Genomic DNA, 11,952 nt, shown 5'->3' with positions numbered 1-11,952 from the left:
ATTTTAAAACGTCTCAATATTACTCTAAATTAACTTTTGAAATCAAATCTACTACTACTAACATTTTGTTAGCTAAGTAATACATATCAAATCACTGTTGTGATTAATAGCGTCTAATTCTATCTTTGGGGCAATATTTGTCAAATTTGTAACATATTCACTGCCTCACGAGGAATCTTTTCATAATGAATTATTTAAAAGTAACGTATAGTTTCTGCGTGTAGTACCTACATGTGCCTTTGGAGGGCGCAAGTAAAAACGTATTTAACATCCGTAGCCAACAACGAAGAAGAAGAAGCGAGGCGCCACATTTGAACTTCTGTCAGACAGAAATTATATTTACTTCGTTATTTTCTGTTTTTGAACATTTATAATAATCATAATTCATCATGGATACGACGGCAAAGTTCTTTCGTAAGTTGAAGAAGGTTGCGGTGACGCTGGAAACGGAAACAGCAAAACTACAAAGAGTGTTTGAGAAGCAAAACAACGACAGTGAAGAAGAAGGTGAGACACAAGCTTTTGTTTGGCTTTAACTACAACATTCATGTTTCTGTGGAAATAAAATATCATTCTGCCATTTCAGACTCATCGACGACAGCTATGAGAGCTTTTCACGAGTTCAACTGTGACGTACAAAACCTAAAGGTAAAAACAAACTCAGTTTATATAGTGACATGTTTTTGTTTTGAGCAAAAAACATTATAAAAACAGTTTTGTAATATAATATAATGGAGGAAGTTGAGAGTGACCAGCCATGGTTAATGCATAAGAGTATCTTAAAAGAATATATTATCTATCAGCATTTAGATATAACCTTTATTCTTCCCACATTGTTGATAATACCTATAATCTTCCCGCACTCTTGTTAACACCTTTATTCTTTTCTTATTGTTACTGTAGGGTCTATACAAAAATTATATTTCATACCAATTGGAACATTGGGTGAGATTTTGAATTATAATTATAATGGTATTAAATCCTTCCAAATTGAAACCTTATGGGTATTTTATCTTTTTAAATAATTATATATGTATATGCTGGTTTTATATAAAATTACCATCAATACTGGTTCCTGAAGAACACTGCTTTCGATACTAATTTTATCATATTAATTCTAATCAAAAAGAAAAATATACTGCACACATGTAAACATCTTGAAGTTAATTTTTGCATTGGTCAATGTTCCCTGTAAGCTGTTTTCTTGCATAAAAAAAATATCCAGTGCAAAACAACACTGATTTTCACTGCCTTTTCACTTATAGTTTTTTCTTTAAAATAAATCCACACATCATCAAGTTTTAATAACACGTGGGAACTGAAACTTGGCGTAAAATGACAAAGTATGTTTAACAAATTAGTTTGTTAGTATGTTTTTGTTTTGTTATGGGGGCAACTTTTTAATTGTAACATCATTTTTATTTTCATGTTTATTCTTTTTGCTTTTTTGTTTTCTACAATTCAAAAAGATGGACTGTATTTCTATTAAGAAAAAAACAAACAAAAATGGCAGGACTGCACCCCCTACACTATATATATTCTGTGTTATCTATCATTAAAATTAACGAGTCAAACAACTGTTTTGTTTTTAAATGTTTGTAATTTTAAAAAAAATCTTATTTTGTTATTATACAGGGGCAGCTTAATGATGCTCTTGCTGACCAGAGCACTCATGAAAGCGAAGTACGCGCTTTCATCAAGAGCTGCAACATAGTTGAGCAACACATCACAGAAGATATTTCCAAAGTCAAGCTTCACTGGGAAAAATATGGTTACCAGGCTCCACTCGCCAAAAAGGCAAAAAGTGAGTAGTTACTGAAAAAGGTTGTATTGAGACATGTTGAGGCGCATCACAACTGATGACCTGATTCTTTCTTTTAGCATCGTCTACAGAATTGAAAGAAGAAGAAGAAGACACAGATTCAGGAGAGAACATCCCTGAAGGAGCAGGCGTGGAAGTGCCTGACATTGTGTCCCAGAACCCACTACGCTCACCCCAGATGTCAGACTTTGGCCTATCTGAGCTGCAACTCAAGAGAAAGTTGGCAACATGGTTCTCGGGCTCTCCTCGGATGTCCGAGTTGAACATTCCTGAACCTTCGTTGAAAACACCCGAACCACCCGCCATGCCCTTGAATCCCAAATGCATAATGCAAACGGACGACGACGAACTCCACACACCGCAGATGGTCGACTTCGGTATAACTGACCAGACCATGTTCTTGAACAACGACTTCACGATGGATCTGTTTCGCAAGGACGCCAAAAAGTCGGAAAGGTAGAGTCGAGGACGGTTAATCGAATGAAATTCTTTGAAATACATTTTTATTTGTCTCTCTCTCTGTAGATCAGCCCCAAACTCTGCGACAACGCCAGTGAACAACAGCCAAACGGTTCAAGTGAAAGGTACAACATGGCACTGACAATATATTCATCTGAATTAGATCTTTAAGGATAATTAGCTGGATTATTTAACGTATTGTGTTCATTTGAAAACTACCTTTATGTCTGAAATTATCTTTTTGGATCTGGTTGGACATCGTTAAGTGATTTAAACGGGGGAAAAAGCAACTGAATTATAGATACTAAATGTATTTTCCATGTCCAGGATCATGAATAGCATTATACAATTGGATTTGGGTTTTTTTCAAGACAGATTTCTGCCTCCTGGCTTGAAAATAAATGGTTTATCAAAGCTACACACCAGAAGAACACACAGGAAATTTATAATGTTACACTTTTATTTCTGCCCTTTTTTAAAAATCTCATCTATCAGTAAATGAAGGGTCTCCGGAGCAAGCGGCGGTCTGCACGGCTGGGAACACCCTTCCTGCCTCACCTGAGATCCCAGCTTTCAAAACTCCCTTCCTGAACCGTCTGGCCATCAGGACTTGCCCGGACGAGCCGGAGCCCGACATGTCCTGCAGGTTTGACCTTCAAGAAACCCCCGTGGGCAGAGCCGGGTCACCGTGCAAGTGGGAGTATAACGTGTTATCCGGCGACGATGATCCCATATCCGCGATGCCCAAACTTGAGTCTGAGCTGGGCAACACTTTACTGAGTGTAAGTAGCAAACATGTCTATGTTTAAAGCATTAAAAGTAACATGTTTTTATTATTCAAGTCTTTCCAAACCTATTTTTAACAACTTCTTTCTGCACTTTTCTCTGCAGATTTTGGTTAGTTTCAATTTTTTAAAGTGGATTTTATGTGGATTTGGTTTCGAAAATACACAATTCTTATTTTGCTATTACTTAACTTATTTCTGCCACCGACAAACGTTTTTTATTTTGTGGAGAAAGTAAAGAAATCCACCAGTACCGTATTTAGACACTAGAGGGTGCTGTTAGCAAAGAAAACTTTATTTTGCGTATGTTTAAAGTGTACCTTCCTTGTTCTTCTTTAACCTTCAGCAGAGTAAAATAAAAGCTTCAAAAACATTTGAAGTAGAATTAGTCGGTTCTATGGACATGGATGGACCGACCCAAGAGTTTAATTTGAGTTCGCCTCAAGTCAAAAGAGTCTGTCCGGAACCTTCCACACCTGAGATGCCAGACCTGAGCTCCTGCACTCAGGATATTTTTAAAGTGAGTGCAAGTTGTTGCCCCTTTAAATGATAGATATTAAACCGTCCTTACAATGCAGTTGATGGATGACTTTATTAAGTTTTTGCCTTCTTCTCTTTTCTAGCTTTTGTCTAAGGCTCAGTCTGACGTTCCAAAAAAAAGTCAAATCAGGTGAATATTTTCTATTTAAAGTGCATAATGTTACACTCGATACGTTTTTATGTTGATTACAGACCGAAGCTAGAGATAATATTTTTTTATGTTGCGTGAATCATTCAGGCAAGTGTTGATTAGAATTGAAATATATATTTTAGTTTATTTTAGACGAATAAAAGCCACCTCTCATTTTACAACTGTATTTTTAGGGCTCCAAAGGTTGTGAAGCAGGTGACGGAAGCTGAGTTTCTCACCTTGCCGAGCTACCTGAGGCAAATGAGTCTGTCCAATCTCAACCAGACGATCAACAACATCAACCAGTTCAAAGGTCAGTTTTCAAAATGATGTTTCTTTGTATATCTTAATGAAAAAAAAACAACACTAAAACTCCTAAAACAAAACTAAGGATAAAAGTAAATCAAACCGTTAATATGGGTTTTGATGCAGAGAAAATGTCACCCTTTTTAGACCTGATGGTCCTGGAACTTCTATCTATTGATTCTTGTGGTTGCAGGAGAGAAAACGGAGATCCTGATGGAGGAGCTGACGAGGATCAGTAAAGTGGGAACCAAAGCTCCGATCCATTTTCTGTGTCTCGGTGAACTCAAGAGGCTGACGCTTGTGGGAGGAGCCAAGAACACGGCTGTGTACAGACTGAACCTGGAAATCTAATTTGTCACCATCTTTCTTGTATTTGGAAATATAATTAATCTGGAATTATAAAACATTACTCAATTGGATAAAAAAAAATGTGTTGAGTTACATAATTAAAAACATGTATTTAATTTGAACTGACAAAATATTAAATATGTGTCCCACTGCTGCTACTTTTTCTTAAATTTTTCTGGAGGTCACATGACAACTTTTCGTTTTACAGCGCCAATGTTTAATTATTTTTCAATTAAATTGAGTTAATTTTACCTAAAGACCTTCATTTAATAGATAATAAAAGAAGGATTTAAAATACAAAATCCACTCATTAATTTTGAATGAAATGGTATATCGTATTGAAATGTATATGTACAATTTAAATTCAAGTAATTATTAATTTATAAATTATATTCATAGCACTAAATGAAGTTTTCAATCGGTTCACTTTTTAACATTCATTTTTGTGTTCTCGTCGTTGAACGCGGTGACGTCACGCCCCAGAATGCGAGACACGCGTGATGTTGCACGTTTTCTTGTCAACCATTTTGGGAGTCAAACTAGCAACTGCTGGCCCGTGTGGCCCCCCACACTATGGTCCATACGTGCGTGGTGGCCGGCTGCAGGAACAGGAGGACCCCCGGGACCAGCCTCTCCTTCTACCGCTTCCCCAGGGACCCGGAGCGGAAGCGGCGCTGGATCGCTGCCGTGAACCGCCGCGGATGGGAACCGAACGACGGCAGCAGACTGTGTAGCACTCACTTCATCTCAGGTGCTTGTTTTTAACACTTTTACTTTGACTTAAGTTAGGATCTGCAAGGAAATATTTCACTTTTTAACTCGAGATAGTCATTAAAATAATTTATTGTAGCTTTAAAAAAAACAACAACTTTTGAGTTCAAAGTCAAAAAGTCAATTGTTTTGAAATTGAAGTTCCAGATGATGTCCCTTCAGTTTTTGTATCTTATTTGACTTCATTTATTTTAATAAATATGACTTTTTCTCTCTGAATATTTAAGTTTGTAAGCGGGTAAGTCATTCGAAAATAAATTTACATTTGTTTTATAATACTAAACCCATACTTTTGAGCAAAAAGTGTAACCATTTGAGATTGATGACTTTTCATACATAAACATTATATTATGAATTGTTTAAATTATTATTTTTTTCAACGTTATATTACAAGGACAAGTCATGATGATGTTGATTTTAGGTTTTATGTTTATGATGAGTGGATAAATGAACAACCAAAGTATCTTAAAAGTATTTTTTAAATAAAATAAAAAATTTTTTTTTAATAATAAGAGCATTCCTGACAAACGATAGAAGATAATTTTTTTCAGTTATTTTGAAGTTAAAATTGAAGTTAAAGTTTTTCCACCTGCAGGGAAGCGGATGAAGAATCTTCGTTCCCCAGATTATTTCTCTTCAGTGTGTGTAGTTTATGTAACTTTATTTATTGTAATAAATATTAATTAAATAAAAATAATTTCCTGTCGTAAAATGTACATTGGATTCCAGTTATTGATACATTTATTTAGTATTTTCATTTAATTAAAAAAAAAAAGTAAATTTATTTTAATCAAACTCAATATTTAAGCCTTTTGAAAAAAGTGTAATCATTTTAGAGTTATTACTTCATATATTAACAGTATATTATGGTGTGTTATGGTTGTGTTTTACAATGTTATAATACTAAACAAGTCATGAGTATGTTGTTCACTCATGTTTAATAATGTCATATTTTACCTCCAGTTTTAGGTTTTATTTTTATGATGACTGTATTAAATTAACAATAAAAATATCTTAAAGTTGTTTTTTTAACATAAAAAAAACTGAATTTAATTGCATAAAAACTAAACTGGAATTTCCTGTTCCTGACGACCATTGGAAAATACATTTTTAAGACAATGTTTTTCTGAAGTTAAAGTTGCAATTGACATTTTTAAAATAATATCAAGTAATAATATTAAGTGTTTGGTTGGTTGGTTTGTTAAACTTGTTACTTTGTCTGTCATAAAATGTATTTCCTAAGTTATTGTTGCACTTTTGTTTTGTAAATATTTAATAAATTCGACACATATTTTAGCCTTTGGAATCAAAGGTGTAATATTAGTTTGGTTACCTAAACCAAGTGCTAAAATCCTTGAGATGATGTTTGAGTTTTAGTTCAAATTGTTGTTTCTCCACCTGCAGGAAAGCAGGTGAAGAATCCTCGTTCCCCGGATTATGTCCCTTCATTGTTCGCGGCTGCTCCGGCGTCTCCAGAAATGAAGGAGCCCTCCGCCTCCGAAATACCAGACAAACAAGAGGCGCGTGTGGAGGCAGCGAACGCCTTATTAGTCCTTCAGGGTCAAGGCAGGTCAGCGGCGGTGAGTCAGTGCGAGGTGACTCAGGATGTTCCCGTCGAGGGCGGCACCTCCTCCTTCTTCGGCGTCGATGGAATCCAAGATGACGGCGAGTCGGTGGGAGACGACGAGAGGGGGAAGTTTGCACAGATTCCTGAGCAAGCGTTACCTTTCTCCGACATCCTGAGGGCCTTGAAGAAAGAAAACCAGGCCCTTCGAGACTCCATGGACAAAATGTCCCTCTCTGAGAACTCCCTGAAAAGCGACGCGGAGAAGGTGAAGTTCTACACCGGCTTGCCCAACTTCTTCGTCCTGGAGACGGTGATGTGGCTCCTGGCTCCGCACATGGAGGGCGTCAAGAACATGAAGTTGTCCAAGTTCCAGCAGCTGCTGCTGACACTGATGCGCCTCCGTCTGGACCTCCGAAACCAGGACTTGGCTTATCGCTTCGGGGTGAAGGTCGGCGTGATCCCCAAGACGGTCCATCGGATGGTCAACATCATGTCTTCGACCCTGGTGCCCACCGCGGTCTTCTGGCCCTCCAGGGCGGAGCTCCGTAAAAACCTGCCCACGGCTCTGAAGAACACCTACCCGGACTGCGCCGTCATCGTGGACTGCTTCGCGGTGCCTTTCGAGGATCCCATTGAGGAGGACCAAAGGGCCGAACAAAGCTCCCAAAGACCCCCCAACACGATGAAGTATCTCATCGGCGTCGCTCCGCAGGGGGTGGTCACGTTCGTTTCCAGAGGCGTGCCGGGAAACGTCAGCGACAAGATGTTAGCGGAGAGCTGCGGCTTCATCTCCAAGCTCCTCCCCGGCGACGTGGTCTTGGCGGTCCGCGACCTGGACATAGCCGAGTCCGTGGCGTCCCGCGGAGCCGCGTTCACGGTCGTCGAGTGTCCGGACGAGCCGAGTTCGGGGAAACGCCAGGACGCTCCGAACGTCTGGGCCCACGTGGAGAAGGTGGTCTTCATGGTGAAGAGGAGATACGCCATGCTCACGGGGCCCGTGGAGAGTCCCTTCACCTCAGCCTCGGAGAGACCCTCCAGCCTCTCGACCTTCGATAGGATCGTCCAGGTCGCATGTGCCTTAAACAACCTGTGTATCTCGGCATCTCCGCTGGAGTGACGTCCAGCTCGGTGCTACTGGGATGCATGGAAGTCCCTTTAAGGCATTATTCATATGTTTTTTGTATTCAAGACGATACAGAACAACATTTGATAAGATGAGATGAATTTATGCAACTCTTAGACTGATGCTGTGTCTCAAATCGCATACTAGCGTACTCAAAGTTAGTATTTTTAGGGCGTAAGTGCGTCTCAATTCTTAGTATGCGAAATTTAGTGCGCCATGCACACTAAATTGGCGTACTAAAAAGCACACAAAACTGAGCATGGTTCGATGGACACTAACCACCCTAAACGGCCGCCATCTTAGTGACGTTTTAAACGGAAGTTACGTCATATATAAATGCATATATATTCATATACTTACAGGTGCATTTTCAGCAGCAGTAGAAGGATGACACATCTTTGGTGCTGATACCAGCTTAAATATCTCGCGAATATTTCGATTCTCATATTTTTCCTTTTTCCAAAGTTGCAAAATGTGCTGCCAGCAGGTGGCGATAGCGTTCAAACAGCTGGTTGAAACATAGAATTAGTAGAAGAAGAAGCTGTCACCTCAATTCCGGTTAGTGCGTAGCAGCAGTGTTTGATTTGAGACATACTATCTGTGGAGAATTTGCGTACTAGTTAGTATGTACACTATCCTGATGCATACTAACTTCTAGTATACTAAGAGAAGTACGCGATTTGAGACGCAGCAAGAGTCTTGATGATTTCTGTGAGTCTTGATGATTTGTGTGATGCTCAAAAGTCTATTTGCAGGAATTCAAATATGCTTTTTTGTCTATTGTGAGAGCACAGTGTTGTTCAGTCCTGCAGCCTTACTTCTGTGTTCCGTGTGAGTCATCGTTCAGAATCTTATCAACAACCGCTGGTGTTGATGCACAAACATGGCCAGAACCAGGACTGAATGATTCCCACATGTGAACAAACGTACGTTCTGTCTTCATCTCCTGCATCGTTGCAACAGCGTTATGCATCATAAATACAGGAAATATAGAATTTAATTAACATGTTTACTTCTAAAGTTTGACGGATCTAAATTAAAAACATTGAGTTTAATCATTTTAAACATCCTTTGCAACAAAATTAACTAATAGATTTAGTTTAAAATTCTGTTGATATTATTTAAAACTTACCAAGATGCAGATTTATTATAGATCTCCTATTCAAGATGTAATTTTCTCCTACAATTAATGCGTATTAAACGTTGAACTTTCATTTATCTTGTTACTATAGATGTAAACATTTGGTGGATTTAGGCCTGGAACTCTATTAAGTTAATAGTTTTCCTTTGGGTCTTTAAACCAAAGACAGTATGAAGCTGGACATATTCAAACACATCTAAATGTGTTAAAAAGTCTCTCTTAAGGCACGATAAATGTCTTTCTATATCAGGTCCAAATGGGTTTTTTCCCCCAGGAAGACAAACTCCACAGGTTTTAACCAATCAGGTGTCTGGATGACAGTCAGGTGGTTACATTGATGGACACCTGATTGGTTAAACTTTAATCATGTATGGTTAGAACCAACCTGCAATCACGATCCATAGCTAACAGTATAGAGGGCTAACAAAGACAAGATGAAGCAGAAAATAAAGCACTGGGTCGGTGCATACCTCTGTCAAGGAGAAGTATTTACAAAATGTATATATAACACAGACAGCTGTTTATGTTTGTCCACCAATGTTGTCTAGAAACACTAAATCTGTTGTTGTTTAATGACTCATTTGGTCACCGCCTCACAAGTGGATTTCTGTTTGTTTGTAGTAAAATATAATTTTATAAAGTGAATTTTTGTACTGGTTCTGAACTGGAGATGTGACCAAATACAAGCAAATTACAAATCTAAATGTATCATCTTGTCCTCGTCCCATGATAATAATAATAATAATAATAATAATAAATAATCAATGTTTACTGTAAATGTTGTTGAAATGCAACCAGAACTTTTGAAGTTTAATTTATCTTCAAGCTTTCTATCTGCCATATGAAAGAAAAAAGGGCTAAGCCATAAAAACAGAACAATATTCTTGTAGATCCCGAATCTCTATAACTACCTCTTGAGCTCCAGCATCATTTTTCACATCAGATTCAAACTTAATCATCATGGTTCATCCACACTATCGTTTTTTCTAATGGCGTCTATTGTTTTACTGCTTTAAAGTTTGACTTTTATTCTGAAATTCACTTCCCAAACTTACTTGGCACAGAAATGTACACATTCCATCTAAACACATCCTGTAGCGGTTCTATAGAATGTTTCAATGTTGAGTTTTTACGACGCTCACTTTAAAATATAGCACTTTTATTTTGCCCTGTGTTGGTTAATAAATGTGTCCATCATTCCTGATAAAGTTTTTTACACCTTAATTTATGTAATGCAAGTAGTCGTCTCATCCTGCATATGTTTGTCTTTTTTACTCCTTTATTTTCTTGTATTTCTCTGTGAAGAAATGTAATAAATAATGAATGCTCCCCTTAATTGTTATCTTTGGTATATACACAAAGCCTTTCTAGATCAGGGTCACAAAGAGCTTAAACAATCAAAAACAATACACAGTTAAAATATATACTTTAAAAGTCCAAGTTACATAACACAAACACAGGAGTCCCAGAAAATCAGGGAATAACCTGCACAAATAAGAATATCTTAAGATGTTTCTTGAAGGAGTCAGTAGATCATCAAACATAGAGGGAGATATGGAGAGGAAGATTGTTCCAAAGCTTAGGAAGGATTTCTCTCTGAGAAATGTCTCCCTGAACTGCGTGCGAGGAACCATCAGTAGATTCTGATCCACAGACCTCAGAGCCCGAGCTGGAGTGTAAGGCTGGATCAGATCAGTGATGGAAAGAGGAGCCTTACCATGAATAGCTTTGGAAGAAACTGGCAGCCATTGAAGAGTTTTAAGGATCAGGGGAAATGTGAGTTCTCCTACAAGATCGGGTCAGAATTCTCGCTGCAGGTTTTGTTTTAACTGCAGACGAGACAGCTCTTTCTTGTTTAGACAAACGAAAATAAACTGTTTCAATAGTCTAAACGATAAGACATAAATAAAGACCTGATATTTTAATTTGAATTTATTTAATGATTTAGACAAAAGAACGCACCATATTCAGCCCTGCTGGTGGAAACTAAAGGTTGCAGGTAAAAGCAAAAATGTAAATAACTGTTTAACACAAAACATCTCTTGATAAAGGAACTTTTCCCCTTATATATTAATCTTTTCATCTACCACAATAATACATTGACAATAATTAAACTTAAATTAAACTTTCAGAAAGTTTAAGGAGAAATTAAATATTCCACTATTTAATTTCGGTTAATTATCTCTCATTTTTAAAATCTCTTTCCAGCACTTAGTCCTAATTTATTTTCCTTCAAAATCATAATACATGTGTTACACACTGTTGCTGTTTAATATATTTGATTAATTACAAACATACTTTTACTTTTTTATTATTATTATTAAAAAAGAAAGTCTGCCATTCGTGCGACCATAAATTTAAGATCAGATTCGTCCACGTCTGGCCCCCAGGGACCTTGATCAGATTGCATCTTAAGAAACAAGCATTATCAGCCTTTTTATAAATATTGTGTTCTTGCTAAATTCTGAATAAACAACGGTAAGTATTGTGCTTTTATCTTACATTTAATAACTTATATTTATTCTCAACACGAGTTAAACTGTTTACTCTGCTCTTAGGAAGTTAGACTGCACTTAGACTGCACTTTATTGATCCCTTTGAGATGACACTCTCAGGGAAATTTCTGAGTTAGTTGGTAAGTTTGATCCTTGGATAGTAAAAGTGGAGTGGAAGTAAATATAATTTGGTATTGGTGGACTGCTTTTGTTACATGTTAAAGTACACGTGATAATGTGAGAAAATAAATATACAAAACAAATCCTCATTAAATACTTTTCACATTAATTTCCTGTAAAGAATTTTAAAATAACTTTACCTTCCTAGTGAAATAATGCTTGTCCACCACCTAATAATTCCACAAAAAAAGTGGAATCATAGAAGCGAATATTTAAACAAAATTGTGAGAAAACGCTCGACAGAGGCCCCGCCCAGAATTCTTGCCGGCAGAGAGTAAGAAAAAA

The 11,952-nt window shown here is 37.3% G+C and overlaps 2 protein-coding genes across 3 annotated transcripts; both read left to right on the top strand.

Annotated features, from left to right (window-relative positions):
- Positions 1-311: 311 nt before the first annotated feature.
- Positions 312-4,568, top strand: ska3 (spindle and kinetochore associated complex subunit 3). 2 transcript variants are annotated; one of them, XM_087804207.1, is made up of 10 exons: positions 312-507; positions 587-648; positions 1,636-1,804; positions 1,882-2,278; positions 2,348-2,406; positions 2,777-3,063; positions 3,416-3,586; positions 3,690-3,736; positions 3,931-4,049; positions 4,236-4,568. In XM_087804207.1, exons 1-10 carry the CDS (start codon positions 390-392, stop codon positions 4,391-4,393), a joined length of 1,587 nt encoding a protein of 528 aa, XP_087660333.1. In that variant the 5' UTR covers positions 312-389; the 3' UTR covers positions 4,394-4,568. The 2 variants fall into 2 exon arrangements, with proteins under 2 accessions (XP_087660333.1, XP_087660332.1); XM_087804206.1 differs by having other exon boundaries at positions 3,413-3,586.
- A 390-nt stretch (positions 4,569-4,958) lies between these two features.
- LOC148068466 (uncharacterized) lies at positions 4,959-10,284 on the top strand. Its single transcript, XM_087804694.1, has 2 exons — positions 4,959-5,141; positions 6,566-10,284. Exons 1-2 carry the CDS (start codon positions 4,964-4,966, stop codon positions 7,843-7,845), a joined length of 1,458 nt encoding a protein of 485 aa, XP_087660820.1. The 5' UTR covers positions 4,959-4,963; the 3' UTR covers positions 7,846-10,284.
- The last annotated feature ends 1,668 nt before the right edge of the window (positions 10,285-11,952 follow it).

Source organism: Callionymus lyra, chromosome 12 (assembly GCF_982586985.1).
Source record: "Callionymus lyra chromosome 12, fCalLyr1.hap1.1, whole genome shotgun sequence".
In the NCBI taxonomy this organism is placed as follows: Eukaryota; Metazoa; Chordata; class Actinopteri; order Syngnathiformes; family Callionymidae; genus Callionymus; species Callionymus lyra.
Note: the sequence above shows the minus strand (reverse complement) of the source record. Positions and strands in the feature narration are given on the sequence as shown.